General features: G+C 37.3%; 1 protein-coding gene, 1 long non-coding RNA gene and 1 pseudogene across 2 annotated transcripts; 2 read left to right on the top strand and 1 right to left on the bottom strand.

Moving 5' to 3' along the window:
• Window positions 1-5823: 5823 nt before the first annotated feature.
• On the top strand, window positions 5824-8384 carry LOC126724410 (uncharacterized). Its single transcript, XR_007654967.1, has 5 exons — window positions 5824-5995; window positions 6111-6222; window positions 6356-6493; window positions 7137-7241; window positions 8248-8384. It is a non-coding gene; the product is annotated as an uncharacterized LOC126724410 (long non-coding RNA).
• Window positions 8385-10521: 2137 nt separating this feature from the next.
• LOC126724409 (uncharacterized) lies at window positions 10522-12074 on the top strand (annotated as a pseudogene).
• An 85-nt stretch (window positions 12075-12159) lies between these two features.
• Window positions 12160-12954, bottom strand: LOC126721730 (uncharacterized mitochondrial protein AtMg00310-like). Its single transcript, XM_050424794.1, has one exon. It carries the CDS (start codon window positions 12952-12954, stop codon window positions 12160-12162), a length of 795 nt encoding a protein of 264 aa, XP_050280751.1.
• Between the last annotated feature and the right edge of the window lie 309 nt (window positions 12955-13263).

Raw genomic sequence — 13263 nt, 5'->3', positions numbered from 1 at the left:
TTCCTCTTTTTCTTAACTAAAGAGGAATAGTAAAGGAAACTGATTAGACAAATTTAAAATAAATGGCCACAAAATAATAATTTATATAAATGCATTTACTTCGTACTACAGCTTTTCAACAAATGGAATGAAAACACTTGTCATTGTTATATGCTAATGGATGCTTTACGGAATCAAAACCAAATCGTGTAGTTTGAGAGCAGTAACAACTAAAACATTATAGCAAATGTAATAAAGAAGAATCAAAGCCAGATTATCTCAAGTGATGCTCTACTTAGGGAATTGCGAGAATCACAAATTTGAGGAATGAAAAGTGACAAGAAAGTGAAAGAGTAGGAAAAAATAGAAATAAGAAAAGTGAAATTAGAGTTAGCCAACCCAACAATGGAATAACACGTATTTATTAGAGTTTATGGGTATAACAGTTGGAACTAAGAAGTCTAAAAGTATTGCATAGTAAGATAGACACTGTAATTGGGAATGCTAAAGACAGAGTAGAGGAAATGCCGGATATTATAGTTAGATAATACAATACTAAATGCTGGCCCCTTTTTTAATAGATATAAATATATAATTGGTAATAACTAAAAGCAATTGCAAAGTAATTGGTAATAACTAACATCAAGCTGTATGGTTTATTTGAGTAAAACCAAATTACTTAATAATCTAAATTGGAACACTGAATATAGTGGTTTCCTTTAGTGGAAACTACCATGAAATTTACTGTGAAAATCTTCTTTATTTTAGTCAGAGTACATGAAAGATTAATGGAGGAACTTTGGTGGCCAATAGAACTTTGGATTTGATCACGTTTACTTGTTAGAAAAATTAAATATTTGATCTACGTGCAGGTTGATATCTAAAATATGATTGAAAATTGCTTTTGGCAGCTAATTTCTGCACTTGGAAGAATATAAAAATGGTCTTGTGGCCTATGAATGTTTGGTGGCAACCAATGTAGAGATTGAAAGGAGTTAGGAAATGCACAAAAGAAAGAATAATGTTAAAAAATATAATCTTATTTACTTACGAAAATAAGTTTAGAATAGGAATGTAGAAGGCCTAAAAATTTTCTGTTAAGGGCCATCCTCTTGCATGGTCAGTTGGGTCACATTTTAATGATGCTCTTGAAGCTTGAATGTTTCTGTAACTCTTTCTTTTCATTTCAAATTTATGGTTCCAACAAGTGTAAACTTTTATTTACCTACATGTTCTTAACTAGTTTGTATGCACTTGTAATTGTCATTTTAATTATATATATATATATATATATATATATATATATATATATATATATATATATAAAATTTTGAAGGTGATGGAATGAAAATATATGTAGTCTTATTAGACGTTGGCACAGAAAAATTGGGGTTTTCATAACCTCTTTAATTGTCTATACTCTTTGCAGTATGGAGCCTCGGATCGATGAGGAGTTAGAGATCGTGCACCCTGGTCCCCAAAATTAGTCAATTTTAACGCGACAACGATATCATCGATCAGAGGACATTTGGAATGGCGAGGTGAAATATCTTCTAACAACCGCTTTAATTTTTACGTTGTCTTTGACTTTTAGTTAGCAAGTTCTTTCAAAGTTGTATATCTAGTTCTAACAACCGCAATAATTTTGTATCGATTCTGTAGGACCCGGGCCAACTTACGTGCCGTGGTCACACTAAGGAGATGGCACACATTTAGATGCGAGATAATCGGGTGATTGACATTATCAAGTTGGTAAGGCTGGAAGGATTGTTTAGGGCCCCTTCCAGAGAGATAGATCATTGCTTGATATCGGCCTTAGTTGAGCAATGGTGGCCGGAGACTTATATGTTCCATCTTCCACATGGTGAGATGTCAATCACCCTACAAGATGTGGAGGTCATTTTCGGACTTCCTATAGACGGTGAGGTCTTGGTTGGGCCGACTGCTGTGGTGGATAGGGATTGCAGTCAACTGTGTATGGAGTTGCTTGGTTTTACTCCGGCGAATGACAACAAAACTTTGATGGGGCAAAGAATTCTCATTAGCTGCCTTGTTGACGCCATTGCAAAGCCACTGCCTCATGACACAACGGAGATTCAGATACACCAGTATGCCTGGTGCTATATTTTAGCGCTACTAGGGGATAAGCTTTTCATGGACAAGTTAGGAGATAGGGTGCATCTGATGTTTTTGGAGTTCCTGCGGAACCTTCGAGATCTGCCACAGTATAGTTGGGGTAGTGGTTGCCTGGCCTGGTTGTACAGAGAGTTGTGTGGGGCAAGCGAGAAAGGGGCATCGCAGATTGGTGGGGCATGCACTTTGGTCCAGTATTGGGCATGGGCAAGGTTGCCATTCTTGTGCCCGAGGATAGAGCCCCCACCTGGATGTGATTATGGCCTATGGCCAAATGCTCCACTTGCATTTAAGTAAGTATTTTCCTGATATTTAGTGTGTTATGCAATGTACTCTTCTTACTAACTAAGTGGTATTATCTTATCTTATGTTATTCGCTAGTAACTATAGGTGGGTGCAGGTGCCAAGCCCAAAGAGTAGGCCATCCAACACGGCCTTGATCCATTATCGTGAGCAATTAGTTAGAATGCAGCCGAACCAGGTAATAATATTCAAAAATTCTGTTTGGTTATGTTAATTTTCCTTAAGAATATGATTGCTTTATCCTTTAACATATCTTTTTTTTTTCCCTTTATTTATGTATTCTCCCTTGTTTCACATTATAAGATTCTATGATAATTGTTTTTTAGTTCTATTGTAGATTGTGTGGCAGCCATACGAGGCAGACTTCGGCCACCTTCTTGAGTTCTGCGTTGCAGGGAGGGATACGTGGACAGCAAGGATACGTGGACAGCAAGGATGCCACTTGTGTGTTTCTGCATGGTAGAGAGACACCACCTGGACCGTGTCCTTCGACAGTTTGGGTTGGCGTAGGAGCCGCTTGATGATGTTGTGTACGATGATAGACTGCATAGAATAGACTTACGTGGGAAGGTGGAAAAGAATTGGAGGGAGGAGCATGGACCGTATATTCTTTCATGGGATATGAGACAACAACAACATTGTCATGCACCTTCTTAGACTGGTGAGATGCCCCGCGATCATGCCTATTACCGCTGGTATTGTCCGGTCACTTGAAAGTATGTCGATTGCAACAACGCTAAAGTAGATATAATGGTAATGTGTTCTAATTAGATTTTATTACCTACTTCGTTTTTCTTTAGTACATGTACGAACGTAGAATCAATTGATTTCTTTTTTCAACAAATCTGGTTTGATTTGACTGACATCCAATTAAAGACTTTCTGTTACATATAGTATTCTAATAAAACTGTTAGTTCTTAGTTGAGTATTTGAGTAGATTAATAAGTACTATATTATCTATTCATTAATTGATACATAAATGTCTTAAATCTGATTGTACTAGTTCTTTCTTCATTTCAGATTGAAAGCCATTTAGCGCTGTTAAAGATGCTTCCTGAAGGCAGTCGAGCTCACAACCATTTTCGGCGCGTCCTAAATAATGTGGTTGGGCTTAGTGGTGGTCCTGCAGCAAATGGGCAGGCAAACAATGGGCATGAGACTGAACCAGCAACTACTGCAACCCCAAGCACAAGCACAGCAACTGTAAGTATACTGACCCGTGGTCAGCGTGCTATTGCAAGCCCAAGCACAAGCGTAGCTAGGGGCCATGGTTGGCCTGCTACAACAAGCCCAAGCACAAGTGCAGCTAGGGGTTGTGGTCGGCCTGCTATAACAAGCACAAGTGTAGTTAGGGGCTGTGGCCAGCCTGCTACAGCAAGCCCAAGCACAAGTGCAGCTAGGGGCCGTGGTCGGCGTGCAACAACCCCTCGGGTTGTAACTAGTCCTGAGATGCCTGCACCTATCCCACATGCATCTCCTCAGCCCGAGGTCCCTCCACCCATCCCAGATGCATCTCCTCAGTCCGAGGTCCCTGCACCCATGGTAGACGCATCTCCTCAGCCTGAGGTCCCTTCACCCACCCCACCTTCGCAACCTAATTTTGATCTTAGTATTGATCAAAATTTGACCCCTCCTATACTCCCCGAGACACCCTCGTACCCACCCACCAGCTCCAGTGCACCCATTCTTGGCCTCTACACAGAGCATCATTACCCATCTACCTCATCCTCATTCGACCCTCTAGGACCTCAGGTTGGGATTGACACTCTACAACCACATACTGATGTATCGGACGAGCATCCCCCTCATCAGCCCTCACCCCCACGAGGTAGACCGCAACGCACTAGAAGAGCATCCACTTGTGGGACAGGTGGACACAAAATAGGACACCGAGGCAGCTCTATGGTATGATAACATTAATTACAATGCAATGATATATTTTGTAGTTCACTTTATTCTTATCATTACACCAAATATTGATTGCATGCATCTAATGGAATTTGCAGCACGATGATTAGCCTAAGGATGATGCCCCGCAGCCTCCTCCCCCGCCCAAACATTACACGAGGGTTAAAAAACGCAAAATTGGTGAACCTTGAATAAGTGCTAAAGTCATGGAATTTGTTTTCCTTGCTTGAAACCCAGCAAAGAAAGTGAAAAACCTTTACTCAGTTGAGGTATATTCTTGGTACTACTGTTTTGCTTTGATTTGGGTTCCAAGTTTACTCTTTTGTTTTGTTTGTTTGTTAGTTTTCTCTACCATCTATAAGAAGCTGTCACTTATTGAGTTCTTCAAATTATGTATTATTGAAGTAAAAATAAAGATTAGATTTTAAATAAAAAATAATTTGCCTGCTGGGTTATAAGTGGTTTGAGATTTTATTTTATTTTATTTTTTGGTTTTTGAATTAAAGTTGCTGTTGGGTTCTTGTGACATGCGTTTGTTTCTCAAGCATCTACTTTAAAATTGAAGCTATAATAGGATAGGTAATTACTAAGACAAAAATAATGATTGGATTTTTTATTTTTATTTTTTATAATTTTTGAGCTAACTTAATGGTTGAGTATTTTGTTGTTGATCATTTTGTACTGTCTTTCATTGTAAGCAAGCCCCAGTTTTTATTTATTATTTATTTATTTATTTATTTGTTTTAATGAGGATACAATTACCTGGGATAATGGGTTTCTGTGATTTAATTAAGAGATTTGGGTATAAGTAAAAATGGGCACAAGGTTACATAATTTGTGGAGTAATGGCATGGCTTAATTATTGTTTGTTCCTGGGTTATAGGCTTTTTGTCTAGGGCAGCACATGGTTGCTTGATTGGTAGCGTAGCTTGTAGAGGGTCATAAGGAAGAAACACATGGTTACTTGCTCATGGTTTCACTCATATTATGTTTGAACAAGTGCTACTCGGTGGGCTTGAGTGTAGAATTTGCCTTTTTTGCGTCCAAAGAGAAGTGTTTTGCACCCGTGCTGCAGTGCTGTACCGCTCTTTAATGTTTCTTATTCAGGTTTTGGGATTTTACAACACCAAGACCCCAGAGAGAGAGAGAGAGAGAGAGAGAGAGAGCTTCTTATATAAGCTTCTGTGATAAAATTATGTTCTGTAGCAACTCTGGGTTGTGAGAAGAGCACTTTAAACGAGCTTCCAAACTTTGTGATATAATTACATTAGATAACAACTTTGGGTTGTCACTTGTGAGTACCACCCAAAAGTTCATAAGATTTTTTCAACCTAAAAGTATGTATTCTTATATGCTTTTTTTTCTCCATTAAATGCTACGTAATTAATTCACACTTAGATGAAATTTTACTGCTGATATTATTTTGTTTTATCTTTCACAGAGTGTTTGTATTCATATGGTGCAATACTTAAACTTATGTTCCTTTTTTATAAAAAATGTATGGCAGGTATTGGTTCCTTTGATGAGGGTCTCTGTTACTTTCATGGAGGACTGGCAACTCAAAACTTGTTAGATAATGCAGATCAGCTGCCCTGCTTTCTTTGTTGCAGCTGTTTTTTTGGTGAATATACAGTCAGAAGATTGTAAATAAAATGGGAATCCTTTCACGCAGGTTCAGTATTACTGCTGGCAGATATCACTGGAAAGATATTTTGAGAAATTTAAGAGGCGTTTTAAGTTATGATAAGAAGTTTCTTTATATAATATATGAATCTTCTTCACTGCAGTGCAGTTAGCAGAAAGCCAAAGGAGACGATGAGGCTTATCGTAACTACTTTTGTTGGTGTAGTTTTGGGTTTCTTCATAGGAGTATCATTTCCTACATTGTCATTAACTAAGGTACACAGACTTAGAATTCTTTGTCTGGTATATATTCATGTGCTTCATCTTTTTTTTTTTTTTTTTTTTTTTTTTTTTTTTTTTTAATTATTATCAAGATGATGGGACATTTTTCACTGTGTAAATTTTGCAGCTGAATCTCCCGCCCGGCATTCTTCCTTCCATGGATCTCTAACATGTGAGGGAATCAGGCGATGAAAAGACTTGGCTACCTGTGAATAGTATTAGTAGCCGCTCAACTGAAGCTCAAAATGTAACCAATACATCAAAGGTAACATCCTCTCATACTAGCATTATCAGAAATTTCTGGGGTTACAGGTTTTACTTGGTTTTGAACTTTGCTGAAATTAACAGGTAATCCAATATTTTTTGGAACCAGATCCATAAGCGCATTTGAGATTCTTGCACTTTCCTACTTTCTTGGGAATGCTTTTTAGTTGAAGAGATCTGAGTTTTCTGGAAAGAACTCAAAGAACCCATTTGTTGTGAATGTTAAAGTGACACCTTTTTAACTTTACTGCTTGGAATAATATGGTATCGTAATTTATATGATGCAAACATCCAATTTTTTCTTCTCTGTTGACATCTTTCAACTATTGATCAACAAGTAGTGCAGTAGAAAAAACTTTTGGATTTTGAGGGCTGGCCAGGTGAAGATAGTGGATATAATGGTGAAATAGTCTAGAAGAGAAAAATAGGGAATCACTTTTAAGGGAAAATATACCTTATAAAAAGGGTCATGCTTCCATGACTTTTATCATTCGGTGTGCTTTACATTATTGAATACATGCATGTTAAGTATGATCATGGTGAAATTAGAAATAATGCGCGCTGCAAATTCTTAAGAAATAGAAATAAGTCATTTCTATACTTTTGTACTTACTTTTCCTGCTTCACTTATTATTCTGCTGTAGATTTGGGTTCCATCTAATCCTAGAGGTGCCGAAAGACTACCTCCTCAAATTGTTGCAGCTGAGTCAGATTTCTACCCGCGAAGATTGTGGGGTAACCCTAGTGAGGTGTGTATTTTTCTGCAACTTAAATATTCCTTGTGGTTACAAAATTTGTACAATGCCTACAACTTTTTTATTCATATGTGAATATGGTGCAATTAAGAATTTCAGAATACCATTTAGTTTAGAGGTTATACCTAGTGCACAAAGCTTTCACTTTTGTCGGGTCTAGGAAAGGTCATGGTAGCCAGTCTTACCCCCCCAATATATTGGAGAGGCTGATTCCTATACTCGAATCTGTGACCTGTCGCTTTTTGATGGAAGGCACTTGCTATCGCAACAAGGCTCGACCTTTAGAATGTCATTTAGTTTGGACCAACTAAATTAAATTATTGAAAACTGATTAAAATATGGTGTTTTTGTGAACAAATGTTTTTCTGGGATTTGTGACTTGGGATGAAGTGGAGAAGTTGTTTTACATGTGAGAAGTGTTAATGGTGTCATGTATGACCATAACATAGAAGCTATAATTTTCTTCATCAATGCTTTATCGTATATAACTCTCCCCATGTCAGTGTTTGGTGTCATAATGTTTTTAGATTTCACAAAGCTGGTCTCAAATCTGAAGAAAGGAGGACTATTTAGGTCAAGGGCCAGCATAAAATTTAGTCGCATTACATGAATTTTGATCATTTAGAGAATTGAGTTGAGTACACACAAAGAAATATGTAGGACTTCGTAAGTGAAGAGAATGATATTACTTATATTAAAAAAAAAAATGAAGGGAATGATTTTATGTTATAATTTCATACATGATGATAAAATGCATTCATTCATGTCCAATGTAATTCTAATACTTATTGTTCCAGTGAAAACTCTAACAGACAATAATAAAAAAAAGCTTCTCTCTCTCTCCGGTGCTGAGGAATCCTAAAATTTGCCACTGATGTTGTGACACTGATGCTTTAACGCCTCTGTTGATTTTTTTTTTACCCCCTGTAACTGAAAGACATCTGATGTTGGTATATTAGAACATTTTAAAAACATGGAGTGATCAAGTTGCCATTTACAGGACTTAAAAAGCAAACCACAGTACCTTGTAACCTTCACCGTTGGTTATGATCAGAGAATGAATATTGACACGGCAGTGAAAAAGGTCTCTCTCTCTCGCATTTCTTTTTCTGTGTAATTATGTGTGTGACTGAATATGTTATTCTGGCAGTTTGCAGGAAGAAAGACAATAGGAGTACAGGAAGCCTTCATGTATCATTAATGTAAGGGCTGATGTTTTTGTTATTTATTCTGCTAGGAGGTGAGACTAAGAAGCAAGTAGATGACCATATTGTAGCAAAATGACAATGTTAATTCACTCGGTTTGTGGACTTGTTTTTCTTTTATTCCTGACTAGCATGGGAAAGTCTAGAAATGAAGTTTTGTTTTCTTTTGTTTTGAAAGAGATATTTATGCTTAATCAGTGACTGGTTAACACAAATTAAGGGGAGGAATAAATCGGGGCCCAACACAGACTCTTTGGCTGAAGCTATAGCAATTGCTAACCATCATGATGGAGTTACTGGTACAGAGAAGCAGCATGTGGCATATGATTATGCACTACGACTTGCAATAGGTTACAAGGAGGTAAGGCTTGATCTGTCAATTCTTCTTGTAGTTGCGTTCCTTATGCTTTGGATCAAATATCTGAAATATCATGTCTTGCAGGCAGAGAATGTGGTTGCAGAATCACTTGCTGGCATTGCAAACTTGACATCAAAAACTGGTTGGAGTCCGCAGACTAAGTTTCATCAGGCAAATAATAAAAACTCTTTATTCCATACTAGTTGGTACAGTTTACTTCATATCTAGATGTTCTTGCTAACATTAAACATTTTGGTTTGTTATCATCATGTAATTGTATACTTCAACCCTTTATTCTCAGTATGCTAATTTATTATTATTTGATCCACTATTCTTGTCCCCTTTTTATTTCAGTGTCCACTGCTGAATATAAGTTATTGTCCTCCATCAGAAGTTGATCCGTCAAATGGGAAAAACCTGGTGAGAAGAATTCTTTAACTTGTTATTATAGTTGGAGTGTTTATGCAGTTATTTGGAAAATGAGACTGCCACTCTATTTAAGACTGATTACTTCCTGATTTATTAACTTTTCTAGGTGATTGTTGTCTACAATCCTCTAGGATGGACAAGAAATGATGTTATAAGGATTCCCGTGAGTATTTTCCTTTTATCTATTACATGTTGTGATCATTATGCATATGAAATTAACAGAAAAGAGGGTTTATCAGACAAGGGGTCATTTCCAATTGCCTTTGAGGCCTAATGGATCTCCTGCTTCTCTTTTTTTTTTCTCTCTCTCTCCCCCCCACCCCCCCCCCCCCCCCCCCCCCCCCCCAAAAAAAAAAAAAGATGAAGTACATGCAATCTATTAGCCACATAAGCATGTATTTTTCAGTGCTTGCATGAATGTGTTTTAGCATGAGCCTTTAAAATGCATGTATGCTTCAAATTAAGTGAAAATATGTTGACCATTTATTTTTCATTCTCTTTCCACTAATTATAACCATAGGAATTGCCAATATACTACAGCAAATCAGGATCTATGTTTATAAGATGTGATGAAAATTTTAGGTACAAAAAACTGATTATATTGATTTACAAAAAAGGGCAAAAGGGAGTCTAATAATAATAGGTGTGTGCGTAGTTATGACTTATGAATTTATGTACTAACTGAGAATCTTACCTAATATCCTATGTTTTTAGATTGGAATGCTCGGTTATAGAGATAAATGGGTGCCCTAAACAGAATTATTTGGCATAATAGGATCCAAGTTGGTAGCCCAAATTAGTTGGGATTATGGCTTGACTGAATTTAGTTAAATTGTTCGCTTTCCAGTGATGAACCATTATATCCTATTGAAATATTGACACTGTAAAGCATATCTATTAATATAGTTTTTGGATGAAGCATGACTACTCTTTGATATCTATATGAATACAAGGATAATTTTTGTGTACATTTTTCTTGGAGTTACCTGTGTACATTTTTGTTGCTACAAGTTTAATTTATTCTATGTTTCTGTGATAAGGGCATGTATTAGTTTCTTTATACATCATAAGTAGACAAGCGTATTCAATTTCAATATCTCCGCTCATAATTGTGATGTTTCTCTTGTATGCTTTCCTTGTACTTGGGTTGCCTTTTGTGCTTTTTCAATGACTTATTTAGTTGTGAAAGAAAGGTGATTTCTATTTCAATATCAATTAATCTAATATTTTGCCTACCTCACTCTGTGGACTGTATATTTGACACTTTTCTTCACTCTCTGTTCAATCTTAATGCAGCTTTTGACTGCTATATCTACAATTGATGACTTGAACTATCCTGAGAAGACAGATACGTATTATATTGTAAATGCACCCTATATATTTTCAGCATGTTGGAAGGTTTGTGTCAATACTTTACTTTTAAAAAAGTTTACTTCTTTTGCAACAAAATGCTTAATGCTCAATCGTTGGCAGGTTGTAAAGCCTCTTTTGCAAGAAAGAACAAGGCGGAAAATCCAGGTTCTGCAAGGTTGTGGAAGAGATGAGTTAATGAAGGTAAGCATGGTTTCCATTTGTATTTAGAAATTTTCTTTTACAACTGCTGATGCTGGCAGAAACATAGTATCATTATTTTAATTGCCATTAAGTTATTTCTTAGTAAGCGGTTCTATACATGGATTTGGCCTCTCTTTTTTGATAATCAAGACAGTGAATTTTATTGAAATAAGCTGAAACACTACAACAAACAGAAAGCTAAATAGTACTAACCCAGTTTGAATACAAACAAGGACAAAGCCTGATCAAGCTAAAGAAAATTACAAAAACTCTCCCAAGAAGGATAACAAGCTGCACTTTTGATTAAACTAGGCAGAAACTGCCTTCCCAAAGACAGTAGGAATTGGGGGGTGTTTGATAGTTTATGCATTACGTGATATATGTCTTACAATATTGCTTCACCCCTAATTAACACATGCTATGGCTTAGCTTCTTAGGTAGGTCTAAGTTTTGATAGCAAATTTAATCTCTATATTGCGTCTTGTCTTCAAATCAAGTTGTGTCAAATTTTATAGGTCAAGGCAGTTATTTTTAGGTCCTCTAGTCAATCTGTATGGTGAATTTGGATTTTTCCAGTTTCTGCATCCAACTTATTAATTGTTGGTTGGTACTCTTGTAATGTTAATGAACAATGTAGGGGGTTAAGTGAAAGCGTATCAGTAACACTCACACAACACCACCCCCTCCCCCCCGACCCAAAAAAAAAAAAACTATCCACCTGTCAAGATTTTCTTTTAATGAGCAATGTAACGGTCTCAACATTTAATCTCTCTTTCTCATGTTGCCTCACCAGCATAGATGGAATTCTTTACTGTTTTTTTTTTTTTTTTTCTGCCCGCACTAGTGTATGCAATATGTATGTTCCATTTATTTGACAAGAACATTGTTCACTTGTATTCAGATAATGGATTATGGATCCCTCGCGCATTTTTGTAGAAGAGAGGGCTCTGGATCGTCCAAGCATTATAGAAATGAGGGCACTGACAACTGTTTCTCATTGGACCATGCATTCCATCAACAACTCTATAATTATATCAATCAGCAAGCTTTGTCTAAAGAGTCAACTTCACCATTCGAACTCAGGAGTCAATGCATGTAGATTTTCCAGAGCCAAACCCAGAAGACACCGAGATCATGAAGACCATTCAAACTGAATTCCACAAGTTAGGAGCAAATGTAGCAGTGAAGGTTCCTGCGGCTCTGCAGGAATCACTATCATCGGATCAATGGCAACCTGGTTTGTTCTTAAATTTTATTTGGCAATAGATTGTGTCCTATTTATGTATATATATGTTTTTGGGTTCAATTCGAGCTTGAAATTGTAGGAGCACTTCCATTATTTTCTTCTAGAGTTGGTTCAGTTCCATCATCGGATATAAAGAATGGCAACTCTGAGGCGGTTGGAGGTGATCCCAAACCATGTTGCAATTGTTTGGGGAGAGATACAATTGCAAATGCTGCTGCTAGGGTTGGTCCTGCTAGGTTGATTCAGCTCCTCATTTTGCCACTCACACAAAAGCTTATAACCTGATTTAATTGAATAGGTCCCTGTCTTCTCCTTCAGCCAGATCAGCAAATCAGACTGAGGGATTGAGCACAGAGGAAGGGATTTAATGAGCTTTGCATCCGGTGGGTAGAAGTGGCGATCAATGAGATGGGTATTCCACCACCCGGTGACCGGGTTTACGAGCATTGCTACATTTGCATCCGGACCAAAATCAGATGAAGGAGAGGAAACCTTGCCACTGTCAGATGGTAACCAAGCATCTTGGAAAATCCTAATTGATTGCCGATCACCCACTCTCCACCGCGCCCCTTTCTGAACCAAACTTCTTGCCCATAGAATGCTCTTCCATGCGAAGGAGCCCGAGGAAGATTTGGTTTCAAACAGAGAACAGTTTGGGAAGTACTTCGTTTTGAAAACCTTAAAAAATAAGGATTCGGTATCATGCAGCAACCTCCACACGTGCTTAGCTAGCATTGCTTCGTTGAACTTGCATAGGTCCTTAAAACCTATCCCTCCTTCTATTTTTGGTTTGCACAACACCTCCCACTTTTTCCAATGAATTTTCCTCCTATCACCCTTTTGACCCCGCCAAAACTTACGAATGAGCATTTCAATATCTTGACAAAGGCCAACTGGTAATCGAAAGCAACTCATAGCAAAAGTCGGAATGGCTTGTACTACCGCTTTCAACAAAACTTCCTTATCGGCTTGTGATAGCAATTTCTCCTTCCAACCTTGTAACTTGCCCCACACTCAGTCTTTGATATAATTTAGGCTAGCCCTCTTATTACGCCCCACAACTGCTGGCAAACCTAGATACTTTTCATATTCTTTGATTTCAGGAACCCTTAACAAATTTTGCACTTGTTCCTTGGTAGACATAGGAACGTTCTTGCTAAAAAAGATGGTAGTTTTATCAGAGTTTATTTTTTGACCCGATGCAACTTCATACTTTCCCAAAAT

Source organism: Quercus robur, chromosome 4, assembly GCF_932294415.1.
Source record: "Quercus robur chromosome 4, dhQueRobu3.1, whole genome shotgun sequence".
Taxonomy (NCBI): Eukaryota; Viridiplantae; Streptophyta; class Magnoliopsida; order Fagales; family Fagaceae; genus Quercus; species Quercus robur.
The sequence above is the reverse complement of the archived record's forward strand: the minus strand, read 5'-3'. Positions and strand labels throughout refer to the sequence as shown.

What these genes read in the sequence shown, in the direction of transcription:
- LOC126721730 (XM_050424794.1), bottom strand. Translation starts at nt 12,954, where the DNA reads ATGAGTTGCTTTCGATTACCAGTTGGCCTTTGTCAAGATATTGAAATG.